Raw genomic sequence first — 25,119 nt, 5'->3', positions numbered from 1 at the left:
TGTATGATTAGTCCATGTAAGCAGTTTCCAAATATGTTTAAAGATAGCCTGTTTAAAGATAAAACATGTCATGGTTGTAACTAGGTTCTACAGAAATTTAAGAACAAATATTGGCAAAAAATTATGGCAAAATTGTGCCACAACTCTGGACAATGCCTATAATCCTACACTTATATTAAAAATAACAAAAGCAGGTAACAATGCAGAAACCTGGAATTTTTTAAAATTAAAAACCAACACTTGTCTGAGGTACTAAATTTAATCGCTTTCTATTGTTTTACTCTTGATTTAGGGAAATTCATGGTTTTCATTGGTATATAGGACTGACAGGTTATTCGAATCACAAGGCTGTAGCATCAATTGGGACCGTGAAAATGATTGACAGATTTGTCAGCATTTTTCTGTTTTGATCTGTGCAGGCTGCCTTTTCATTGATTTATTGGTGTCAGCTGCACTGAATCATTTTCAGTCCGTTGCTGGCTATTTTAAAATTCCCATTTGTAATTGCTAATGTCCAAATGGTAAGTCATATGACATCAAGACAGCATTTGACCAAGTGTGGCACTAAGGAGCCCTAGTAAAATTGAAGTCAATGGGAAGCAGGGGGAAAACTCTTCAGTGGCTGGAGTCATACCTGGCACAAAGGAAGATGGTAGTGGTTGTTGGAGGCCGATCATCTCAACCTCAGGGCATTGCTGCAGGACTTCCTCAGGGCAGTGTCCTAGGTCCAACCATCTTCAGCTGCTTCATCAATGACCTTCCTTCTATTATAAGGTCAGAAATGGGGATGTTCGCTGATGACTGCACAGTGTTCAGTTCCATTCGCAACCCCTCAAGTAATGAAGCAGTCCAAGCCCGCATGCAGCAAGACCTGGACAACATCCAGGCTTGGGCTCATAAGTGGCAAGTAACATTTGTGCCAGACAAGTGCCAGGCAATGACCATCTCCAACAAGAGAGAGTCTCACCACCTCCCCTTGATATTCAATGGCATTACCATCGCCGAATCCCCCACCATCAACATCCTGGGGGTCACCATTGACCAGAAACTTAACTGGACTAGCCATATAAATACTGTGGCTACAAGAGCAGGTCAGAGGCTGGGTATTCTGCAGTGAGTGACTCACCTCCTGACTCCCAAAGCCTTTCCACCATCTACAAGGCACAAGTCAGGAGTGTGATGGAATACTCTCCACTTGCCTGGATGAGTGCAGCTCCAACACTCAAGAAGCTCGACACCATCCAGGACAAAGCAGCCCGCTTGATTGGCACCCCATCCACCACCCTAAACATTCACGCCCTTCACCACTGGCACACTGTGGCTGCAATGTGTACCATCCACAGAATGAAAGTAAGCAAATCCTGTGACAATAAAAATATTTTTTCATGGAACCTGCATCAAAAACAATGATCCCATTGGGAGGCAACAGTGAATAAACTCGCCAAGGCTTCTTCGATAGCACCTCCCAAACCCGCGACCTCTACCAGCTAGAAGGACAAGAGCAGCAGGTACATGGGAACAACACCATCTGCACGTTCCCCTCCAAGTCACACACTATCCCGACTTGGAAATATATCGCCGTTCCTTCATCGTCGCTGGGTCAAAATCCTGGAACTCCCTTCCTAACAGCACTGTGGGAGAACCTTCACCACACGGACTGCAGCTGTTCCAAAAGGCAGCTCATTACCACCTTCTCAAGGGCAATTAGGGATGGGCAATAAATGCAGGCCTTGCCAGCAACGCCCACATCCCATGAACGAATAAAAAAAAAGTCCTTGCTCTTTTAAATCCAGAATGAAAGTAAGCAAATCCTGTGAAAATAAAAATATTTTTTCATAGAACCTGCATCAAAAACAATGATCCCATTGGGAGGCAACAGTGAATAAACTCCAATGACCTAGTAATGCTTGGTGAAGGGATTCCCCATAGCCTTGTCTCTGCAGGACACAGATAATTACCAGTTTCTTTAAACTCTTAGTTCTACCTGCATAGTAGCCGAGTGGCTTGTGCACATCCAAATGATTAAATCTATGTTCCATGTCAGATCTGTTTGGGACAAGGCAAATGATAGAATGTACCTTTAGTCTGTACTAGTTTTAATCAAAATTAAATGGTGCTCTAACCTTTTTGACAGCACAGGTTATGGACAGTTTGTAATTGAAGCTTGGCATCCACTACAACTTCTAGCAGAGATGACAGTTACAAGGATGGTTATTAGATTAGAATTTTAATGTCACAAGAGGCCATGGTTCAAAAGGGACACTAGTGAGAGTTTAAGGAAGGTGAAACGCCTTAGCAAGAGTGAAATCATTGATACTCGATGAGAAATTTCATCTGTACCTATCATATACAATCAGAATAACATACTATCATCCAGATTGCTGTTATCTACTGCGGCAATCCTTAAACATGTAGCCAGTCCCATTAAATAAGCAAGAGTTAGGTGTACGATGGATGGAGCAGGGTGTCTGAAAATTTTCACCCTGAGCAGTGTGTCTTCAATATCTGGAAGGATTTAAGGCTGTGCTGTAAGAGAGAGAAAAGACCCAAGAACTAATGTCTTCATGGTTGCCGATGGACTATCAGGGTATGCAATTCCTCTAGACTTCTGATTGCACTGGAGAAAGTTGCAGAAAATCTTGCACGCCATAGATTTATAAAGTCTAATACCTCTGACATTTGTACTTAGAGAAGGAATGGTCCAGGTACCTGTCCTGTTCCCTGCAAAAAGGCATACTCCTAGGCTCCATTGCTGCAAGTTCTGACAACTTCTTTTGGATCCAACACTTGTGAGAAGGTAGCATACTCCTGCTCAAGAGTTCAAGCCTTTTACTTTCTTTGCCTGCTAATACTGGAGATACACTGTACAGCACTTACAAAGGTCAACAAATTTGGACCTCTACTTACTTGTTAATTAATTTCACCGCCATGATATTGCTGTTTGTAAGAGGACGGAATGACTTTGCTTCAGGCAGTAGAAGCTCTGCAAAAACAGCTAAACAGTTCTCAGCTACAATCAGTTGACATGCTGCTGGGATTCCTGGGGAGAACAAGTCTTTGCTCCAATCTGTTTCCTAGATATACTTCCTATTCTGTCAAGGAAGCATCTGTGATTTGTGATAGAAACAGCAGTAACTGTTGTAGCTCAGTGGCTTGCAGGATATTGCAGCCATGAATCCATCAGATACATGAAACCATATGTGTACTTTTCCACTAAACATCATAAGAAAGCACTAGATAGAAGCAGCAAAATATTTTTGGTATGCCTTGCATTATTTAACTATAACATATCTACATCTAATTGACTTGCATAAAACAAGAACACTCAGACCTATTCCAATTTCTGTTCATCACCATTGTGACAAAACATATTAAAGGAAAAGTGAAAGGTTAACTAAAATGAAGGCTTATGTCATTTAGTTACTATTAATTACAGTATAATGTTGGGAATTACAGTAGTCTCAAATTTCAGGGCAGTTTTCAAAAAGATTTGATAAAGTCAGAAAGTGACCCCTCCTTCATTACCAAATACAACCTTGCATCTATCATGAAAATCAAAAAATGCACCATCTCAAGTTATTTGGAACAATAGGTCAGAAAAAAAGACAGACATGTATCAGAAGCATTAAAATGTCTTTCAGCTTAGTTTACAGAGTTTTTTTTTGGGGGGGGGGGGTGGGGGGGAAGAAATGTTGTGGCACCCAGTCATATCCTTCTCTGACTATAGCCAAGCCTCTATGTGCTCATGAATACTCCCCACTGTCCAGTGGGGGATACCACATAAGAAACTTATATCAAATAGGACCATCTTGGTCAGATGTTTTTCCCCCATCCTCATTTGTGTACTATTCATTCTGAATCACACCTCAGTTCAATGACAGAAGGTACCAGGGAGACCAATTATGAGCAATGAGGAAATGTGTAAGCAAGTGAGTTAAAAACCTACAAATTGCACCAGGCCAGGAACAGGCCCAAATGACAAAGAATGACCTTTTATGTGAAGGCTCTACTATGTTCCAATAATGAGGAAGACCATGCCTATGGTAGGTAATTTGACATTCTTCCTGATTCAATCATTTAACAAATTATCTCAAGTAGTGCGAAAATTGGAAACAGGAACTTGAGACCAGCTTGGAGCACCATAATATAGAAACACTCAAAACTGTCGGAACAAAACAATGATAGTTAGTAAAACCAGGCAAGTTATTCAAAGTAGCGTTGACAGAAACTCATCATGTATAGATCCATATACAGACCATAGCATGAGTAGAATACATCCTAATGTATCTTGACCCACAAACATACAACCTACTGGATATACTGATCTAATTTTATGGTTTATACTGTCCAACTAAAAAATCTTTACTTAGTAGCGCATTTATCTAAAGTTCTGTAATTTTCTTTCATCAAAAAAAGTGGTGGTCAAGAAAACTTCAACATAATTTTGTTTGCATCAGGAAATAATAGAGATAGAACTTTAGACAACAACAGATGTGTCTTATGGCTGCCCCTTCGGCACGAAACCACCAAAGCATGGAATTCAAGAACCCTACATTGTCAAATGTGGTTGAAACATAAGTGCCATGCTGGTGCTTTTCAGGGGCTGAGGTAAAATATCTGACTGTGTTGAGAAGGGTGCAATCCCTGCATCTATCAGTTATTATACCTGATTTGGGAGAGCATTACACTCTCAAACAATCAAAAAAAGTGCGAAAATTTAACATTCTTCCTTATTCAACCACGTAACGAATGATCTCAAAGTAGCCATTCTCTTGAGTGACATTCATTAGCTTAGTGAGGATAAAATTCACCCGATAAAAAGTGTTTAAAAATGGTCAAGCAATGTACTGAATATGTTGTACTTGGTGTGATTTATGACTAATATTGATCTTAAACTTAGTATTATAGCAATGTATCCATCTGACCTGAGGAACAGTAAAGAAAGAACTTGCATTTACCTTTCACAATCTCAGGATATCCCAAAGCATTTAAAGCCAATGAACTATTTTTGAAGTGTGGTCACTGTTATGTTAGCATATGTGGTAGTGAGGCCATGCTGACATTTATGGCCATTCGCCATATGCTATATATTATACTACTGCTTCAGTATACAGCAGAGGTGGGCAAGATTTTTATATCTTTGTGGTTCACACAGCATGGAGGCTGGGGGTTGCGGGGGGGAACATATAACATTTATATTTATGTTCCCATTAATTTGCATATATTTCAAGTTGCTCATACTATCAGAACTTGGTGTTTGGATTTAGGATTTTTCCACCAATAAGGGAACAGCAGTAACAGCAGCCCTTTCTTAGCTTCCAGGACCACAAAATTAAAACCGGCAAGTAAATGAAAGTGCAAATAGGACTGAAAAGTTAACTCTGTTTCTCTCTCCACAGATACTGATCTGCAGAGTGTTTCCAGCATGCTTTGTTTTAATTTCAAAAAGGAATTATTTGCCTATACTACGAGGACGAGACTAACTAAGCTCACGGGCTGCATGTGGTCAAGTTTGGACATCCCTAGTATACAGCATTAAACTGATTCAAATCAGTAAGGGCCATACTTTTGGCTTTGTCGTCCAAATGCACACCATAAAGCCTGTGGTGTCACCTATGAAATTTAAGTGAATGTTCCCATTAATTTGCATATATCTCAAGTTGCTGATACTAGCAGATCTTGCTTCTGATTAGAATTTATTCACCAATGAGATGATAGTGCTACAAACAGTCCTTTGCAAACCTTTAGGCTCAACAAAATTCAAACAGAACAAACCAGTAAATAAGAAATATAAGCACAAATAGATTTGAATTGCCTGGGCTACAAGGGGCATATTATAAGGCTCAGGTGCTACATGTGGCTTTAGGGCTATAGGTTGAACATCCCTGATCTATGTCGCAAGAATCCTGAAAGCAAATCTCATCCAGAATTTGAGATGATAAAACCTAGACTTTATTAGAAGTGCTACATAAATTTGTATAACTATCAATATTCCACATTTATTCGAAGTACAGTGTACACCATTTGCAATAAAATAGCAATCTATGAAAGCTCAATGGTTATGATCTGCTGGCCAGATATTGAAATATTACAATAATTCTGAAAGGAAGACCTTTCTCTTTCCTATTTGTAGCAAAATTGTGTGTTCTTGAAATATATGATCACCATTTTGCTACAAATGGTGAACAGAGAAAATCTTCCTTCCCTGTTCTGTACTCAAAGTATTATCTATCACCGATGACATGTAAAATATTAGATTATCATGTTTTACCTTGAATAAATAAATGCACAGAACTGGCTTATAGCCTTGTGAATAACTTATAATCTGCTGGGGCTTTGTATTTCAGCAATAACATTTTGAGCAATTTTATTTTTATAGGAGGATGATTAATTGTAACATTAAACTTTCTTATGAAATAATATAAAAAAACACTTTCTAACACAATATAAAGCAAACTTCTACTGTTTGCAATCATAGGAAAGGAAAACATGTATCAACATTTTTTGACAGTTGCCACCAGATGACCAAATCAAACATCTGGTGGACTAAGGTAGTGTCATGGTTATCGTTAAATTGATTAATGCTAAAAAAAAGATACATTTTCTTCAGCACCAAACTGGTATACTTCAGACTATTAAAAGAGTGGGGTTGGCTAAGAATAGTGTCAATACAAACCAAATTATATTCTCCACATTGTGAGTACATAAAGGCCTGAACTTGAATAGCTCACTGTTCTCAAAGGTCAAAGAGAGAGCAAGCTCACTGCTTCCCATCAGAAGACAATAAACCTGCACTGGGCATTACTATGGTGTTTATTGAATTCTGGAGGTTCAGTCTGAGAAGATATTGGAATTGTGTGTCTGAAGGCCATCATTATATACAAAGAAAAACTATTTTCCTTCTACTCTTGACTTCCTAGATGAAATCTAAAAGTAAGGAAAACTGAATAAGAAAGTTAAAAATTAACTAATTAATGTACTATCCAGCTCTCAATTTATCCAGATATATGCACTCAGATATATGATGTCCTCCATGAAGCAGCAGTAATTTCACATCAGCATTAACCAATCCCTAGATAGGCATGGACTGCGGAACTTATGGTGCACTAATTTTGTTTAACAAAAACTGATAGAATGATCCAGAATTATCGGCAGAGTTCTCGAGTAAAGAAATCATTGCCAAGGCACTCAGGGAATCAAATCATCATCAGGACACTCAGGCAAGCACCATGAGACCTCCATTACAAATTGGATCTTGTGGTCTGACAAATGGAGAGTACTGGTGTAATCCTTTACACCTTTAGACACCCCATGACAAAGTAATACTACACTATGTTTTGGTTATCCAAATGTTGACCTGAAAAGTAAGACCTGAAAAATTCCAGAATGGTCGAAAAACTACGACCGTCTGGGAGAGTGCTGTAAGACAGCAGAAACAATACCATAAGTAAGCTACTATCCAGGGGCAGAAAAAGGTACAGTAGAATGCAAAGCTTTTACATGATACAATTTGCATTGGTTGTTCTGTTGTCTTTCAAAGTGCAGGTATAGAACATCATCATTTTTTATCCTGAGCAACTATAAAAAAAAAATACATTGTGGGTTCTTTCAAAACATGAAATTCTGCAACAGTGTTTTCTCAGAGGATGAACTTTAACACAAATTGCCTCAAGCTGAAGGTTTTGCATTCCATCAAGTACTGCCGTTGGGATTTTATTATCCGATGCACTCCAAATTTCTTTTGTTTGAGTTACAGTTGCAGATGCAATAATAATGGATTTATACATTACAATTGTAATATCTTGCAGGGTTCTCAATTTCTTACAATTTTACTTGCAACTTTCTATGTTAGTTTTCTATTCCCCCTCCGGTCAATTTTCTATTGCACAGATTTTTTATTTACTCATTCCTCCCTCTTCATTTTTTTTTCCATTTCCCTCTCCTGTGGCTACTTGTCACTGCCAACTCAAGAGGACAGGCAGGCCACCTGTTCCCAGGCAACTGCCAGTCACTAGGATCTGTGCAAGAATAGTCCAATTTTACTTGTGCTCCGATTTTCTCAGTCCTTTCAGGGAATTACTGCACACTTGCTTAACAACTCCTTGGGTAAGATCAGGAATTCACTAGGTGAGGAATCACTGGTGCAAACTCGCAATTTAACCCTCTGTAATGCAAACTCACCATCTAACTCTGTGTGATGCAGTCTGTTGGCATACAGTGAGCTGTACATTGTACTATCTGAAGGACTTTTTTTTTTTACTGTTACAAGTACCAGATTACCAAGTCACTAGCCACTTATCGAATTGTTATTCATTTCAATAAGTCAAATCAGGATTCTTTTGAAGAATGAGCATGCTAGGAACAATTTCTGGGTCTCTGTTGTGTGCCTGTGAACACCTGAATGTCACTTTAGTAGCATACAAATGTAGTTTGTATAATACAAAGGCTCATGTGTGCAATTTCCCATGTGGTGTGTTTCTGATCTCAGCCTAAATGTTAAATGGAGGTACAGAAAGCAAGCACTGGGAAAGATCAAAAATAGTTCTCTTTACTATAGTCATACAGTGGGCTATTCAGAAATAAGGTGGAACCTGCCTGATTTAGTAATCGCCCCTTCAATGAGTCAGTACCGAAGTTCAGTTAGAGGTTTACTAAAAATAAGGGAACACTGGAAAAAGAATTTAAAATAAAAACTGTGACCCCAAAGTAATCTGTAGCTTTCAAAAGCAATCCCCAACTGAATTTGGGGAGAGAATTTATCTGCTCCTGGAAAATAACTCCTTTGTTCATTGAAAACGGCAACATGTCAGGGCACTGTAAAATCCATCGATTTTCTTCAGATGGATATCCGGGTTTCCAGTTGCTCCAAGGTGGTTAGTTATATTAGCGTGCATACCGAAACAGGAATGGCAGAGAGGAATCATTCAGAAGATATAATTAATTTTTGGGCCAAAACATAATTTTTTATTGTACGTACCTGAATCCATGGCAAAAATGGAATGTTAAGCAAGCAAACTAAAGTCATACATTATTACAAAATCTACAGTGATTGTCTAGATTCTAAAGAATTGTATGTACTTAAATGCTTAAGCACTCTCCAGGAGATGTATGTTTTGCGTGATTTACTTACAGGTAGCACTCACTTCTAACCTTCCCTAATTTTATAAACTGACAGAACAGTCAGGTTATTTCAAACGTTCCAGGCCCAATCACAGTTTTGTCCATGTGGTGAAGGTGCTCCCATCTTTGCAGTTAGTTATCCCGTTTGACTAATGCTTATACACATGATGAGGAATGAAATGTGTAGAAGCTGGGAATTAAGCCATAATCATCAAAAACTTAGTCACTGTGTAGAATTTCTGCTGCCTTAGTTTCTTTGAAATAAACAATCAACATTTTCCACCATTTCCACCATTCTCCGTCTTTTTAATCCCATAAGGTAACGCTCACCCTTTCTTGTACGCTCCTTTCCTACAGATCCACCACAGCAAATGTGTGCAGATAATGAGGAAGAAGATGATGATGAGTACAAGGAGCAGGAGAGATGGAAATTTATCATTGTGGACTATGAGGATAATGAAGAGGATGAGGAGCTGAAGGTCAACGATGGTGCATGGGAGAAGTTCATGAGTGCACACATTGGGCTCGATATTAGGAGGGAGGCTGGTTGGCAGCGGGGGGTCGACTGGGCGCATGGGTAACGTGCCCAGTGAATTCGGGGTGCTCCGCACGCAATCGCAGCCTAGTTGAAGGCACTTACCTTGGCTTTCGGGTTTCGCGCTGGAAAGCTGCGCAGCGGGCGGACTGCGCACGCGCATCATAGGCGGTCAGTTGGAGGAGCCCTATTTAAAGGGGCAGTCCTCCACTGACTGATGCTGCAGAAAGGAGCCAAAATTACAGCATGGAGCAACCCAGGGGGAAGGCTGCTCCCAGGTTTAATGATGCCTCACTCTAGGTCCTACTGGATGGGGTGAGGAGGAGGGGGAGGACAGAGATCTTCTCCCTGGCGGACGGGAGGAAGTGGCCTGCCTCTGCCACCATGAAAGCCTGGCTCGAGGTGGCAGAGGAGGTCACCAGCACCAACAACATATCACGCACTGCATACAGTGCAGGAGATGCGTCAATGGCCTAACTAGGTCAGCCGAAGTGAGTACACTTACTCATTCCCCTACACTCCGTCTGCCACATCACTGCCCCCACCCCACATCTCCTTCTGCACTGTCAACACTACTCTATCACATCACTCCTCACACCTACTCAAAGCTCATCCTCATCTCACCACTACCACTCAACCTAATCCTCATACAATCTCATGGCTCCATCTCATACTCTCCCTCTCATGCATCTCTTCCATGGTCAGCCTCACCCAACCTGCCACTATCTGTGCTGCAGCCACAGGGCATGCATCACATGTGTGTAGTAGGAAGCGTAAGGCAAACGTGTCGTGAGCATAAAGGGGATGCGCAAGAGTGCTTGAGGGTTTGTCATGGTTTTTACTTATATTTGATTTCTGATCAACTCACATTACATATTACATTTTATATTGTCACCACTACTGCCACGTCTTTGCAAATCTTGTCTGGTTTGTGCAATAATGTCCTTTCCTGAGGATCACCATGAAGACCCACAACTGATGCCACCCATTGTGTCACTGCAGAGTGGGTGTAGGTGTATTTGCAGGGCTCTTTTGTGCAGACGACTGAGACACCGGCGACGTCCCTGGTGGCACCCTGGAAGGATCCGGAGGAGAAGTTGTTGAGGGCAGTGGTGACTTTGACAGCGACAGGTAAGAAGATGGTGCTCGGGCCAGCCGGGAGCAGCTCGGCATGAAGGAGGCTGCAGATGTCCACGATCACATGTCGAGTGACTCTGAGCCTCCTTGTGCACTGCTGCTCAGAGAGGTCCAGGAAGCTGAGCCTCGGTCTGTGGAGCCTGTGGCGAGGGTAGTGCCCCCTGCGACGCATCTCTCTCTGCGGTTGCCCTCCCTCCTGCTGTGCAGGTGGATGTGTCACAGCACTGTGTTGTGGAGCTCCACATGTCAGAGGTGGATGGCTTGGCCGGCGAGGCTGGTGATGCCGTTCATCCTCCGAGGAGGTCACGACTGCAGCTACGGCGGCCCCCATCCGGAAGATGTACGTTTGAGGGGGTCCGCATGGTAGGTAAATGTGTCTGCACACCGGCGTTGAGGTTGCAGGTTGGTGAATTTTAGTGTTAGGAGGAGGGTGGTGCAGGCCAAACTTTGTCCAAAGTGACAGAGTGGCCTCCTGCAATGAGTGAGGGTCTCAACCCCCACCTGTCAAATGGACCTTTGAAGCTGCCACAGGCTGGTGGCTGTAACACGTCCATTTCGACTGGGAGTGTTTCCCCCAGTACGGGAAACCCTGTCAGTTTAGATGAAAATCCCACCCCTCCAAAAATATCCTACAAATCAGGTCTGCTAACGACCTGAAGTATCCAATTAATTGATTTAAGTGGGATCCTGCCGGCTTTAATTGCCAGCGGGAGTTCCGCATGCGGGGGCTGTGCGCGCATCTAAGGGGAACCCGGAAGTGGGCGGGTTGAAGCCGGGCTCTGGACCCGCCCCAGGAATCCCCCGCCATGAACGCACCCGCTTGGACGTCTGAAAATCGAGCCCATTGTGTGGCAGTAGTATAATTCCCTGGCAATTGAGTGATTAAAAGCACCCGCAGCTTAAGTGATTCGTTGAAGTTTGCATCATGTGATTTGGAACTTGGAGTTTGACTGAATACCATAAACTGCCGCTTGCAAGTACTGTTGGGATGTGTAGTCCGATGACTCATTAAAAGTTATGCGTGGCAGCCTTTGCACTGCTGCGCATACGCCAATCTGGCATGCTGCCTGTTTTTTCTGAGGGTGATGCAGGGGAGTTCAACAGTGAGTGGGAAGCAGCAAGATGCAGGGAGTTGTCATTATTAATTTACTTATCTAAGCTCCAATATGTTTCTAGTAAAACCAAACAGATGTACCCTGTGTTGAAGTGTGTTTACACTTCCTATTACTGTTCTCCAATGTGTTGCTGATTGACACTACCTATTATTGTTCTCCAAGGTGTCTCTGATCGACACTGATCAGTTGTGAGATGTGTGTAGTGGCACCAGTTCTGTCAGTCACCAGTACTAAAGAGCAACCTAAACTCGAGCAGGTCAAATGCTCAAGATTAAAATGCATTGTTTTTGTGAGGAGGTATTTGGCATTTATGTTGCTTTGATTTGCCAATGCATTGGGTCAAAATGCACCTCTCATCTATGAAAGTGATGTGTGGATCCACCTGCTGTAGGTCTTTCTGAGGTTGTTTAAATTTTCTCTCTTCCTGATAAACACAGTTGGTTGGTTGTATTTTGACCTGGGAATTCCATGCAATTTGTTTCAAGGGGGGAAGGGGGGGGGGGGAAGTATACCAGATTTTGTTTAATTTTACATTCTGACAGTAAAATTTATAGCAGATACTGATTATTTTTTTAAAAATAACTTATCCAATGAAAAAAGCTTCTGGCATTTTATGATATTGGCACAATTATGGAATAAGGAACTAAGTCATGAAAGAGCTGGTTTGCCAATGACTACCCCATGCATCAAACATGGATTATTGTACGCCTTAGCTAAGAAAAATGGAAGCTTTTATAGGCTGTGTTACTATGGTAATCAGAGTTTCTTATTTACAATGTAACACAATCAGCTTTTAAGTTTCTCCCTTCTCTTCTAGAGGATTTATTTCATCACAATATTTATGACTGTGTTGTAAATAGGAAAGATGTTGGTTTTCTTTATCCTAATGTTAAAACATTCAATAAAATTTATAATAATGAAATTGGTTTTTAAGAATTCCTTATAATTCCTAAAAGAAAACTGCAATTAGATTTTTAAATTAATAAAACTAAGCAGTAATTTAAATGTTTTCCAATATCTATATATTGAGATATTAGCCTGGAATTACAGTTGCTAATATTAGTGGACAAAAATGCAACCTGTTTGGATGACATTCCTTTGTCCATTATCCTAATGCAGGCATCAATCTGTTCATTTCAAATAGCTTAATGCATCCACTAAAATAACAGACAGAAAAATGTCATATGGATGCATTATGTATTGATCCACTATTATTGCAAACAGTACATTTCTAGGTTATTGCACACATGCCAACAGTCAGCATTTCACATTGAAAATCAGTGTTTTGGGGGCTTTGTTAGTGAGTTAAGTCAGCACTGACTGGACCCCTCTCCCCTGGTCCAAATTCCACCCCAAGTCACAGGACAATTCAAAATGCACCAAAAAATGTCAAAAATCTAAACTTCCTGGGAGTTGGTATGCCCCCAGGCCCCCCAGAAAGCAAGTTTTGTACCATCAGAGCTGAGTTCTCCTATTAAAATTTCTAAATCCACCAATGCAAAAATTGCACTGTGTGTTCTTCACGTTTTTTCCCCCCTACAATACAACTATATTGGATATAGCCGGAACTTAAGTCATGACAAGTTCATCTTCCACTGCAATCCCACGGTAGCTACTTCTTTTTGTATGTCATATGTGAGGCCACTGGGTTTTTTTGAGTTTTCACAGAAAGAAAAACATAATTACAGAATGTGATGTCAATAAACTAATAAATATCCTGGAATGTAATGTAATAAAAAGGAGATTAACTTAGAATTATCTCGAAGCAGTGCTCTTCTACATTTATTAAGGGCTGTTTTTCAGATGTACATTGTTTTTCTGAGTTGTCAGCTTTTTGGGGGCTGGGTTAGGTTTTTTAAAACTATTTGTTAGCTTCTTGAGTTTTAAAGTTAGGCATGATTTTTGAACATGCACTATATCTTTTAACATAACATAAAAGTATAATGAGGAGATTTCTGCAACCACCCATATAAGTTTGTTTAAAAAAAAGCAGCCTACCTGCCTGAAGTATTCTTCAGTATTGCCAATGCATCAGGGAAGCCATCCATGTTGTAGTCCCCTAAGTGAATTGTGATTGGAAATGGAAAAGGCACCAGTAATGTTGGCTCTTGTGAAACAAATCCCCAAACTGTATCGCCATTCTTCAGATTTGGCAAAATGGTTATCCACTGTTAATGTGAAACATAAGAAGTTTTAGGAAGAGGAAAAGGCCATTAAGTCCAAACAAGCCTGTCTCTTTTTCGTAGATTAACTCCTTCACATTATATTCCTAATCCTTTTTCTCTCCAGAAATGCATCAAGAGTCTTTGGAACCCATTCATAAACATTGTTGTAACAGGTAGCATCAAAAATAATAAGAAACGTGCCTCTAAACCGTACAGCACATTGAAGATTTGTCCTGGACCATTATAATACATCAGTAAATCACAGTTCTCTTGAATATTTTCTTGTATTTAACAAGAGTCCAATGAAGATTATAATGTTGAAGATGGCATTATTTGGCAAAAAAAGTTATGATTTTCAGAAAATATCTTCAATGAAGATGTGTACTAAGATTTGCTCTCTAATACTGTAAAATCCCAGTGATAGTGATTTAGTTCATCCAATTCACTTATTCTATAACTCATCAGAATGTCACTCCTGTTACTACTACCCAACTGGAGTGAGTCAGCACACTGACCTTCTTATACTTAGCTCATAAGAAGCAGCTGAAGCACCAAATCTCTATCTGTACACTCAATGACACTTTTTAAAATGCATTTATTCCAGCTCAACTACAGTCAGCTCCAGGAACATTCATTTTGCAAAGAATACATATTTAAGCAGTTTGTAGGTTTACAACCTGAAAAAAACAAAGGAGGTCACATTTTCTTTGGAGTGATGCTCATTATATCACACTTTTATTACAGGTGCCATGTTAAAAATTGTTTGAGTGGTAGGGGAGAAGGAAAGAATATCACAGTGGAGATGTTGGTGGTGGCAGTGAACGAATCCTAAAGTTGGAGTATGGGTTGAGTGTGAAGGAGTGATGAAAGGTTCGAAAGAAAAGAGGAGGAAAGTTAGGGTTTGAGAAGAGTTGAAAACCAGAGAGGTTTTACATCACAGATGGAGGCCATTCATCCCATCTCTCTCCATGCTGGCTCTTCACTAGATCAATCCAAAACTGCAATGCATGGCAAGGCCAAAGGGGCAGGGAATTATTTGTGTTTGCTGGATGATCACGTGTAGTGGCATTCATGGAAGAATCTGAGGCCCAGGCCAGCCTGCTAAATATTACATTTTAGGCTAGAGACGAATACATAGTACCACAGAACTTTATAGCACAAAAGGAGGCCATTTGGCCCATCATGTCTGTGTTGGCTCTTAGGTAGAGCAATCCAAAGCTAATCTCACTTCCCTGCTCTTTCTTTACAGCCCTGTATATTCCTCCATTTCAAATATTTAATCGGGTCTTCCCTTAAATGGTTTCTGCCTCAACAACTTCCTGCAGCAGTGCATTCCATGCTCTAACAACTCTCTGCATAAAGACTTCTCTCTTAACTTCTCTTCTCACCCTCGAGTGACAATTTAAAATTGCTGACCCATTGTCATTGACACCAGAGCCAGAATGAATAGTCTTTCCTATTGACCTCAACAAAACTCTTCATAATTTTAAAAGCCTCTATTGCCTATCTCTGCTACAATGCAAACAGTCCAGTATCTCAATTTCCTCATTACTGTAGTTTCTCATCTCTGGTACCATCATGATGAATCGACCCTGTATGCTCTATATGGCTTCAAGGTCTTTTCTATATTGGGGCACCTGAAACTGCGCACAGTGCTCTAACTGCAGCCTACTCATTGCCTTGTGCAAATGCATCATGATCTTTTTGCTCCTGTTCTTCATGCATGAATTAAAAAACTCAAGATGTTATTGGCCTGTTTTATGGCCTTTTTCTACCTGCACTCCATAACAATTAGCCAGGACCAGAGAAATAAGTGAAATAATTGGGAAAAAAGACTAAAGGGAAATGAAATGCCCAACAACCTCAGTACCTAATTATGCTGATTGTCTTACTACAAACTATTATTTTAAATACTGAACCAAGCATCCATAAGATATTAGCTTTTTCTCCAATATCAAGGATTTACCTTGATTTTTTAAAAAGGTAAATCCAGCTAATTTTACAAATTACAAGCTATAGCTTCAACTCCAGAAATCGAAGTGCATGTCCGTTGTGAAATAAAATGCAGTAAACAATGAAAGACTCCTTATTTGCCAAAAGCACCCGATTGTGCAACAAGTTTGTTTTTACAGAGAAATTTACCATGGAAGAATGCAATACAAGTATAAAAGATGTTCTATGTAATATTCTGAAAATTATCCTGGTGTGAAATAGAGCATATTTGACTGCATTCAGTAGTACAGCCGAAAGCAAACACTGAATTAATTAGATTGGATATCAAAATATATTGAATTAGATTGGATATCAAAATATATTGATCCACAGTTAGCCCACATAGTATGGATGGATTTCATTACAGGTAAAGGATAGGATTTCAAATCACTGGCAAAAATGAATTTCAAATGATCTTGTTGAAATTAATACTATCGAACTCAAGAACATTAGTTATCAGCTGACTCAAATATTCAAACTGAAGCAGCAAAGTATTCATGGGACAGGACTGAAACTTACCAATCTTTATAACAGTCAATGCAGCAAAATACACATCAGTTGTTGCGAGGCATTATCTTGCCAAATTTATTCCTGAATTAATCTGGAATTGCCTGTAAATACGGAACTACATACTTTCTTATGGTATGAAAATGTAACCCCTTTAGAATTACAATCCAGACCTGAATGCAAGCTAGGTTTGTTGCTAGGCAACCAACTTGAATAAAAGCCATCAAAATGATATCAATGCAATAATTTTAGAAATAAAACGCACGCTGATGATTCCTATTCACACACTGCAGGCGTGCTAATGCTCATGAATGTCCAACAGATGATCTACCCCAACTTACAGTCAAACAGGCAAAATTCAGTCCCAGTATCAAGTCTGAAGTAACCCCAAGATGCTGGCACTGATACATTTCCACTGTAAACAGAATACAAGACTGTCAGCACTTGTGTGTAGATTTGGGAAGGGTGAGGGGAAAACTAAATATTCGAGAAGGTATTATCCTCTTTACATGAGCCAAATGTTATTAATTTGGCAACAACCAATGCACAGCTTCCATTCATTCAAATCACAGCATACAGTTGCTACTTCACCCAGATCAAACAATTGCAAATCAGACTGCTTCAAAATGGCTTTTGTTGGAGCTGGGAATCAACAATTCCTCTGGGCAGGTCGCCAAGTCAATTGAATCTAACCAGATACCAAACTACTTAATTCTGGGCTGAGGTTTTGAAGTTTTTTTTAAGAAACTTCTTAAAATGCATGTTACATTCTCTTTGACCCAGAAAATTCTAAAGGAAACCAATCAAAAGAGAACAACATTGTGACCTGCACTTAGAAATTGAGGGACCAGTATTGAAATTTGTTGAGGACATCAAATTAAGTGGGGCTGAGGGGGGGAAAGGAAAGAGATATGGCAAATTGTATCAATTATTGTGGAACAGCTACACATTAGATAGATTGCTAGGATGGACAGATTGGTGGCAGATCAGTTCAATGTAGAAAAATGTTAAGTAATATATTATGGAAAGGAAAAAAGGAAATACCCCTTAAATCGCTGATGACCAACCTCCAAGCCAAATCCACTCATGATGTGATCTTATCCATCCTGGGAGCTCTAGCTTTTGGTCCCACCCACCAGTAGAAACTGTTAATCTGCAATGGGTTTGTGGAAATTTTAAAAACAAATCTCAAGCAGCGCTAAGGCTTTTCTCAGCAAGAGTGCACTGGATTGACATGCAGGTTCGGCTAACAGCTGTTCTCCCCCTTCAGTTGGCATGTACAGTACTATGGACCCTGAGACAGGTCTCAACTGAAAGACAGCAGTGCTACCAAAGTTCATAGTGATGCTTGAGATGATTTTTTTTTGAATTCCCACAAATCCACAGCAAATCTGCCGTTTTTAAAAAAAAAGAGGTAAGTGCTTTTCATGAATTGCACTTAGCTTGCCTATCTGTGGCTCTGTGCTGGGGTGGAAGTGGAACAAAAGCCCAGTTTGGCATAACTGACTGACCACACTCACAAGGGCTGAGCCTGAGGTTGCCAGAAACCTTGTCCTCCACAGCTGGCAGGCAAACAAGATGCTGTTGGACCCTGCATAAGACAGTGCCACCTGTATTTTTTTCCACTATGCCCTAGACGCAGTGCCACTACTAACCTGCTTAACCACCTGAATTCTAATTCTGCTGCTTCTACCCTCTGCTCAAGTCCCTGTCCCGGCCACTGACCTGAGATCTGATGCTCTTGATTCCCACTGCCCAAAGTTACAAAAGCAGAGAAAAGAAGGTAAAAACACAAACTTAAGAAAGTAAAAGAGTAGTAAAATAATAGAGGGGGCGAGACATTGGTGAAGGCAGAGAGAGACTTAAAAGAATGTGCAGAGATACAAAAATGATGGAAGAGGGAAGCTGGTGAAGAAGAAAGAGAGAAACTGAACTGGGGAGAGAGAGAGAGACTGAGTTGAAGGCAGGAGAATGAGACTGAAGTAAAAGGGGAGGGAGAGAGATTGAGTTGAAGTGGGAGGGAGGGAGACTGAAATGAACAACTTGAATTTATATAGTGATTTTAATGGTGAAAAACTCCCCAAGGCATTTCAGAGGTGTAAGGAGGAATGTGGGACCGTTAAAGACAAATGCAGGTGAAACTACAATGGACAATAAGGAGATGGCAGACTATTTAAATGAATACTTTGTATCCATTTTCACTATAGAGGATGATGACAAACAGTACTCATCCATGCCGATGTCACTTTCAGACTCGACTATTCAATGTTCTCTTGGCCGACCTCCAATCCTCCACCCTCTTATAAACTTCAGTTCATTCAAAACTCTGCTGCCCATATGTCCTGCACCAAATCCTGACCTACATTAGCTCCTGATCCACCAAACGCTTCCAAGTTAAGATTCTCAGGTTGGCTTTTGACTCAAAGGAGCTGGAATGCAAAAAGGAGGAAATTATGCTTCAATTGTAGAGTGCAAGGAATCTTACAACACCAGGTTATAGTCAAACAGTTGGACTATAACCTGGTGTTGTAAGATTCCTTGCATTTGTCAACCCCAGTCCATCACCAGCATCTCCACTTCAGTTGTTGAGAGTATTGGTCAGACCAAATCTGGAGTACTGCGTTCAATTTTGGGCAGCACACCTCAGGAAGGAGAAATTGGCCTTGGAGGCGGTACAATATAGATTCATCAGAATGATACTGGGACTTCAAGGGTTAAATTGAGGACAGGGTGCATAAACTTGGCTTATATTCCCTTGAGTGAAGAAGGTAAAAGGGTAACCTAATTGAGCTGCTTAAAATGATAAAAAGATTCGAATAGGTCGATTCAGAGAAATGATTTCCACTGGTGGGGGAATCCAGAACCAGAGGGCAGAATCTTTCAATTGGAATCTGAGATTATTTTCTTCCAAAATCTATGGATGCTGGGTCAATTGGAGCTTTCAAGACTGAGCTAGATAGATTTTTGTTAGGTAAGGGTATCAAGGGATATGGAACAAAGGCAGGTAAATGAAGTTGAGGTGCAGATCAGCCTTAATCTAATTGTATGGTGGAGCAGATTCAAGGGGCTGAATGGCCTATGCCTGTTTCTAATGTTCCTTAAAGAGACAAAGGGAGCAGAGTAAGGAGGGGGCAGACTGAGGGAGGAGCAAGAGAAAACCAGCTTTATCGATGTTGGTTGAAGGATAAATGTTGCAGACATTGCAGAGAACTCTGTAGCAATTCTTTGAATAGTGCCATGGGATCTTTTACATACATCTGTAAGGGCAGACAGAACCTTGGTTTAAAATTTCATCCAAAAGATAACACCTCCAGCACTCCCTCAGTACTGCACTGAAGTGTCAGCCTAGATTATGTGCTCAAGTCTTGAACCCATGACCTTCTGACTAAGTAGTGAGAGTGCTAGTAGGGAGGGAGGAGAAAGAGAGGGAGAGAGATGGAAAAAAAAAGGGGAAGAGAAAGAAGGGGAGAGGAGAAAGGGCAGAGGAAAACAGAGGGGTAAGGAGAGAGGGAGGGAAAAAGAGAGAGACATAGACAGACACTGATTGAAAACTGACCAAAGGTGGGCGGTGGAGCATGCTACAGATTGTTGGTAGAGACTCTGAACACTCACTGCTGTTTAGCAGATTGGATTTTTGAAAGGTCAGGTCTTTCACTATTGTCAATGCACTATTTTGTATATGTCCTTCTTGTTTAATTTCTGTAAATAAGCCTAGTTAATTACAGAATAATTTCAGTTGAAGGCGGCCATTCAGCTTTAAAATTCATTCCTCTGGGGAGATCCTAATGTTTGTCCATTGCAGCATCCAATTGTTTTTAAATGATTCCAGGGTTTTTGCCTCCACTATCTATCTGGAAATTTATCACTGTGAAGAAAAATTTCCGGATAATCAGTAATAAAATTATCTTTTACTAGTTCTACTTCTGCAACTTAAGATGAAGTAATATTCCAGGTTAACGTTTTCTATACCATTAACAATATTATACAACTTTATAAGATCACCTCAGATGCCTCCTTGGGAGCCAGGATGAGGCAAAAGAGCAGTACTGTAAACTGGTAATATTTGCTTCTTGCAACTTGAGAATGAAGAAACAAAACTTTGATAAATTCTTCAGAATCTTTAAATGACTTCTTTGTTTAAGCTATTCTTACTGTGCAACCTTTTTTGCTTCACTGTCTTCTGAAAACTAAAACAAATTCTGCACTCTGCAAGGCTGTAAATGAGGGGAAGCTACTAGAGATGATCACAAACCATTTGGACAAAGAAGTCCAGGTTAATAGACTAGTTTTGCAATGTCCCCTTATAATACAGCAGGTGCAACACAATTGGTAATGATGACAAGAGAATAGACAATGGTAATTTGAAGGCACTGTGTCATGCCTGAAGTAGAAATGACATGGTTTCACCCACGACCTCTCAAGTGGATAGATTTTTTTTTCTAGTTGACGAGGAGACCTGGCCATTGTATGTGGAAATTTTATTTGTACACATCAGAAAAGTTATGCAATGTTAGGAAGGCATACTGACACTTATCATAGGCATCTATCACCAAAGAGGATCTATAACAAGATGTGGACATCTCAAATCCAGTGGTTTACACCAATGCTGAGCACAAGCTGAGAATCCCTACGTGGTCAGTTTTCGGTAAAATATTAAGATGCCTACGTGGCAAAGAAGCAGAATGCAAAATGGATAGAAAGGGTTAATTAGTTAGTAACTGAGATTGGTACAGGTGGCCTGGCCTCCTGCTGGGCCATATGTTTGCGTAGTCAGCAGGTTTGCATGGTCTTAGCAATGTAGAGTCTTTGATGTGATTCAAGGACTGGTCTGAATGTCTCCATGTTTATGGAAGATCAATATAGGTAATGAGCTTAGCCAAAGTTGAAAGACATTCCAGGTTGGGAGATAAGGAACAGATGGGACAGGGAAGAACATTCCAAGTTGGAAGGTGAGGAAGTATCCCCTTTGATGTCTAACAGCAGCATGATCAGCACATGGACGATTTATGATTGGCCGGAAATAATGTAACCTCGCATGGCAACCTGTGCCCGGCTTATGATTGGTGTTGACCCTCGTTAAGTATGTTCCAACCCTATTGATTTGTATAAAAACGTGTGGATTTCTGTATGTTTTTGTTCTTGCTCTGCCAGCATAGAGGGACTCTATCAGGAGTCCAAATCAATGCTGCAGACTAAGAACCCTGCTATTAAAGTTGTGTTGAACTTTAAAATGTATTCGACTTCAGTTATTACTGAACCAGACTGAGGGGAAAGAATCCGGATCGTCAAAGCCAAATGAAATAAGCACACGATCTGAAGGGAGTTGACCACAGCATTGAATGCAAAAAAAAACAATAATTGATATCATGTAACAGTTCAAAAGTTTGCTAAAAACTATCAAAATTTTTCAAAAAGGTGATAAGCAAACTGAACAGCAACTATACAAGAATGAAATTGAACAGTACTGCTCTGAATAACTGGAGAAAAGGAATTGTGGTGCAATACAAGAATGAGGGGGTAGAAATTTATTTGCGTCGTCGCTGCATGAACTAGGATCGTTCCCTGCGCCAGAACAAGTGGGAACAATCGATATTGTGCCTTGGCCTCATTTTCTGCGTGTCCCCAGACAGTTCGCCGGTGAAGAGCGGATGAATGTCAGGTCACTGTGATGTCAGGTAGTGGCTTGAAGATAGTTTGTTGGGGCCGAGGGCGGGGAAAAGAGGCCTTAGCAGTAGTGGTAAGGGAAGAGCACTTCTGCTTCTTCCAGCTCCACATTAGGCTAAGTATTTTTTTCCAAACTTACCTTTTTGGTGGCGGCCTCCAGCAGTCCCTTTAAGAACTTCTGGTAAGGCTGCATGAAGACCAAGTAACCCTGAGCAGAGCAGGCTCGACACCTGCTCCACTCAGGGAAAACAAATTTATGGAATGGGTCTTAAAGCAGGCGTTAGGCCCTTTATTAGCAGATCCAAGGGACGCCTCTGCAGTGCCCGAACCAATATGGTATCAGGCGTGTTTTTGATGCTGATTGGGAGCGTGAAGTTAGCCCCCTAAATTGGACCCCTCTGCTCTTGTTGGTCATTTTAAAAGCTACAGAGTACACATAGCCTACTTTCAGAATTCTTCTAAGTATTACATTATTGAAGCTACAATGCCTGATAGTTTCCCTTTAATTACAATCTTCCTCTTTTGTAGACTAGAGCTAAAAATATCGCTCAATTTGTCTACTGAGGCAAGGATCTGTACTTTTTCCTATGGGTATATCTTAGCAAGGAATCCAGGACAAAAAGACAAGATCAGCGGAGAATGAAAGAAAATTACAAGCCTCAAACATTTTATTTCAGAGGTTATCAAACTCCTATCTACCTAAGAGGAAAATGTTATTGTGAGGCAATAACATAGCACTGCAGCTTTAAAATATGAGTCATAAATGCATGGTGTTATGACATACCTGTTCAGATCCTGGCAGGTTCCGATAAATGACACTTTCATGGCAGATTTCATCTACACAGACAGGTAGTAAGTGTTCCTGCTGCCCATCCCCATCTGAGGGGGAAAAAACATCAACTTATTGAAGTGCACAGAATGGAGCTTAAACTTAATGACTATGAAAACAAATTTCACAGATTTGAGCAATCTAAAAAAAGAGAAAATGTAGCCATAATGATACAGCATAATAAAGGCTTAATGTTAATCTCAAGTTATGTAAGGCCAGAACTAGATGTTAGAAGAGAATAGTAAACCTGTGGAACAGGCTGCTGGCTCATGCAGTGAATGCTGATTCACTGAATCCGTCAAGCGAGAGCGGGACCTGTTTCTGGCTGGGGTGGAGATCATCTCGTACAAAAGGCAGGTACTGTATAACATTAACTAGAACCAGAGTGGTCTCCTGGATTAATTTTGATCGCCTAAGGGGATCGGAGAGGAATTTTCCAGATTCCCTCTTCTTTAATTTGTCTGGGTTTTTATATGTCTTTTTGCCTCTCCCAGAAGATTACATGGCTTTCGGGTGGAGCGTGTATATATTGTGACGCACAGGGCATCGCAGTTGTGTGGGACAGGCTGGATGGACCAGTGGGTTTTTTCCTGTCCGTCATTGTTCGTATGTTAGTCCTAAAATAATTGTAAACAATTTTACAACACCAAGTTATAGTCCAGCAATTTTATTTTAAATTCACAAGCTTTCGGAGGCTTCCTCCTTCGTCAGGTGAACGATGTGAAAAACGATGTCCTAAAATATGCAGCGACCTAAAATATGTTCTGGTCTGTTATGACGATGACGACTACTGTCACTACTACTTCTACTACCACCATTTATATAGAGCCTTTAATGTAGAAAAACGTCCCAATGCGCGCCACAGAAGGATAAGCAGACAAAAATGGATGCTGAGACGAAGATATTAGGAGGCGTGACCAACAGAGGTGGGTTTTCAGGAGGCTCAAAGGAGGAGAGGTAGAGAAGTTTAGGGATAGAATTTCAGAGTGTAGGGCCTAAATGGCTGACAGCATATTTGTCAATGATGGGATGAAAAGCGGAACGTAGGAACAGGAAAAGGCCGTTAACCTCCTCCAGCCTGTTGTGCCATTCTATTAGATCGTGGCTGATCTGTACTCAACTCCATTTACCTGCCCTTTCTCCATATCCTTGATACCTTTACCTAACAAAAATCTAATGATCTGTCTTGAAAATTTCAATTGACCCAGCATCCACAGCCTTTTGGGGAAGAATGTTTCAGATTTCCATTACCTTTTACATGAAAAGATGCTTCCAGATTTGACTCCTTACTGGCCTATCAAATCCCTTTATGATTTTAAACACCTCGATTAGATCACCCCTCAATATTCTTAATTCAAGAGAATACAAACCAAGTTTAAGCAACTTAGCCTCATAATTTAACTCTCAAGTCCCAGTATCATTCTGGTGAATTTTCACAGCACCCCATCCAAGGCCAATATATCTTTCCTGGGGTGTTGTGACCAAAACTGAACAGAGTACTCCAGATGGGGTCTAACCAAGACTCTGTGCAACTGAAGCATCACTTGCTCATTTTTGTATTCCGACCCCCATGAGATAAAGGCTAACATTCCATTAACCTTTCTGATTACGTTTTGTACCTATGCGCCAGCTTTTAGTGATTTGTGTACATGGACATCTAAATCACTTTGCTCCTCCACAGCTCCTAGACTCTTACTAAGAAAATATTTTGATTTATCTTTCTCAGAGCCAAAGTGGGTGACTTCACCCACGTTGTACTCTATCTGCCATAGTTTTACCCACTCACTCAATTTGTCCATGTCCCTTTTTAACTTCCTGCTCCCATCTACACAACTTACTATGCCTCTTAAATACATATCAACTGCAAGCTTGGATATACAACTCTATTTCTACATCCAAGTCTATATATAAAAATATACATACATACAGAGAGTAGGGACAAAGGGAACATTTTCTGTTTGGCAGTATGTGATAAGTGGTATTCCCAAGCTTTATAAAAAGTGAAAAGTTTGGGAATACCATTTATCACATCCCACCAATCAGAGAATGTTCCCT

The 25,119-nt window shown here is 40.5% G+C and overlaps 1 protein-coding gene across 1 annotated transcript in view; it reads right to left on the bottom strand.

Annotated features, from left to right (window-relative positions):
* The window catches only part of itfg1 (integrin alpha FG-GAP repeat containing 1), a 188,121-nt gene that overhangs the window by 73,774 nt on the left and 89,228 nt on the right, over window positions 1–25,119 (bottom strand). The window contains exons 9-10 of the mRNA XM_067997929.1: window positions 23,020–23,114; window positions 13,906–14,075 (exon numbers count right to left, since the gene is read on the bottom strand). Of these exons, the coding sequence (XP_067854030.1) occupies window positions 13,906–14,075; window positions 23,020–23,114 (265 nt within the window). The remainder of the gene's footprint in view (window positions 1–13,905; window positions 14,076–23,019; window positions 23,115–25,119) is intronic.

The sequence above is a fragment of the Heptranchias perlo genome, chromosome 16, assembly GCF_035084215.1.
Source record: "Heptranchias perlo isolate sHepPer1 chromosome 16, sHepPer1.hap1, whole genome shotgun sequence".
In the NCBI taxonomy this organism is placed as follows: Eukaryota; Metazoa; Chordata; class Chondrichthyes; order Hexanchiformes; family Hexanchidae; genus Heptranchias; species Heptranchias perlo.
The sequence above is the reverse complement of the archived record's forward strand: the minus strand, read 5'-3'. Positions and strand labels throughout refer to the sequence as shown.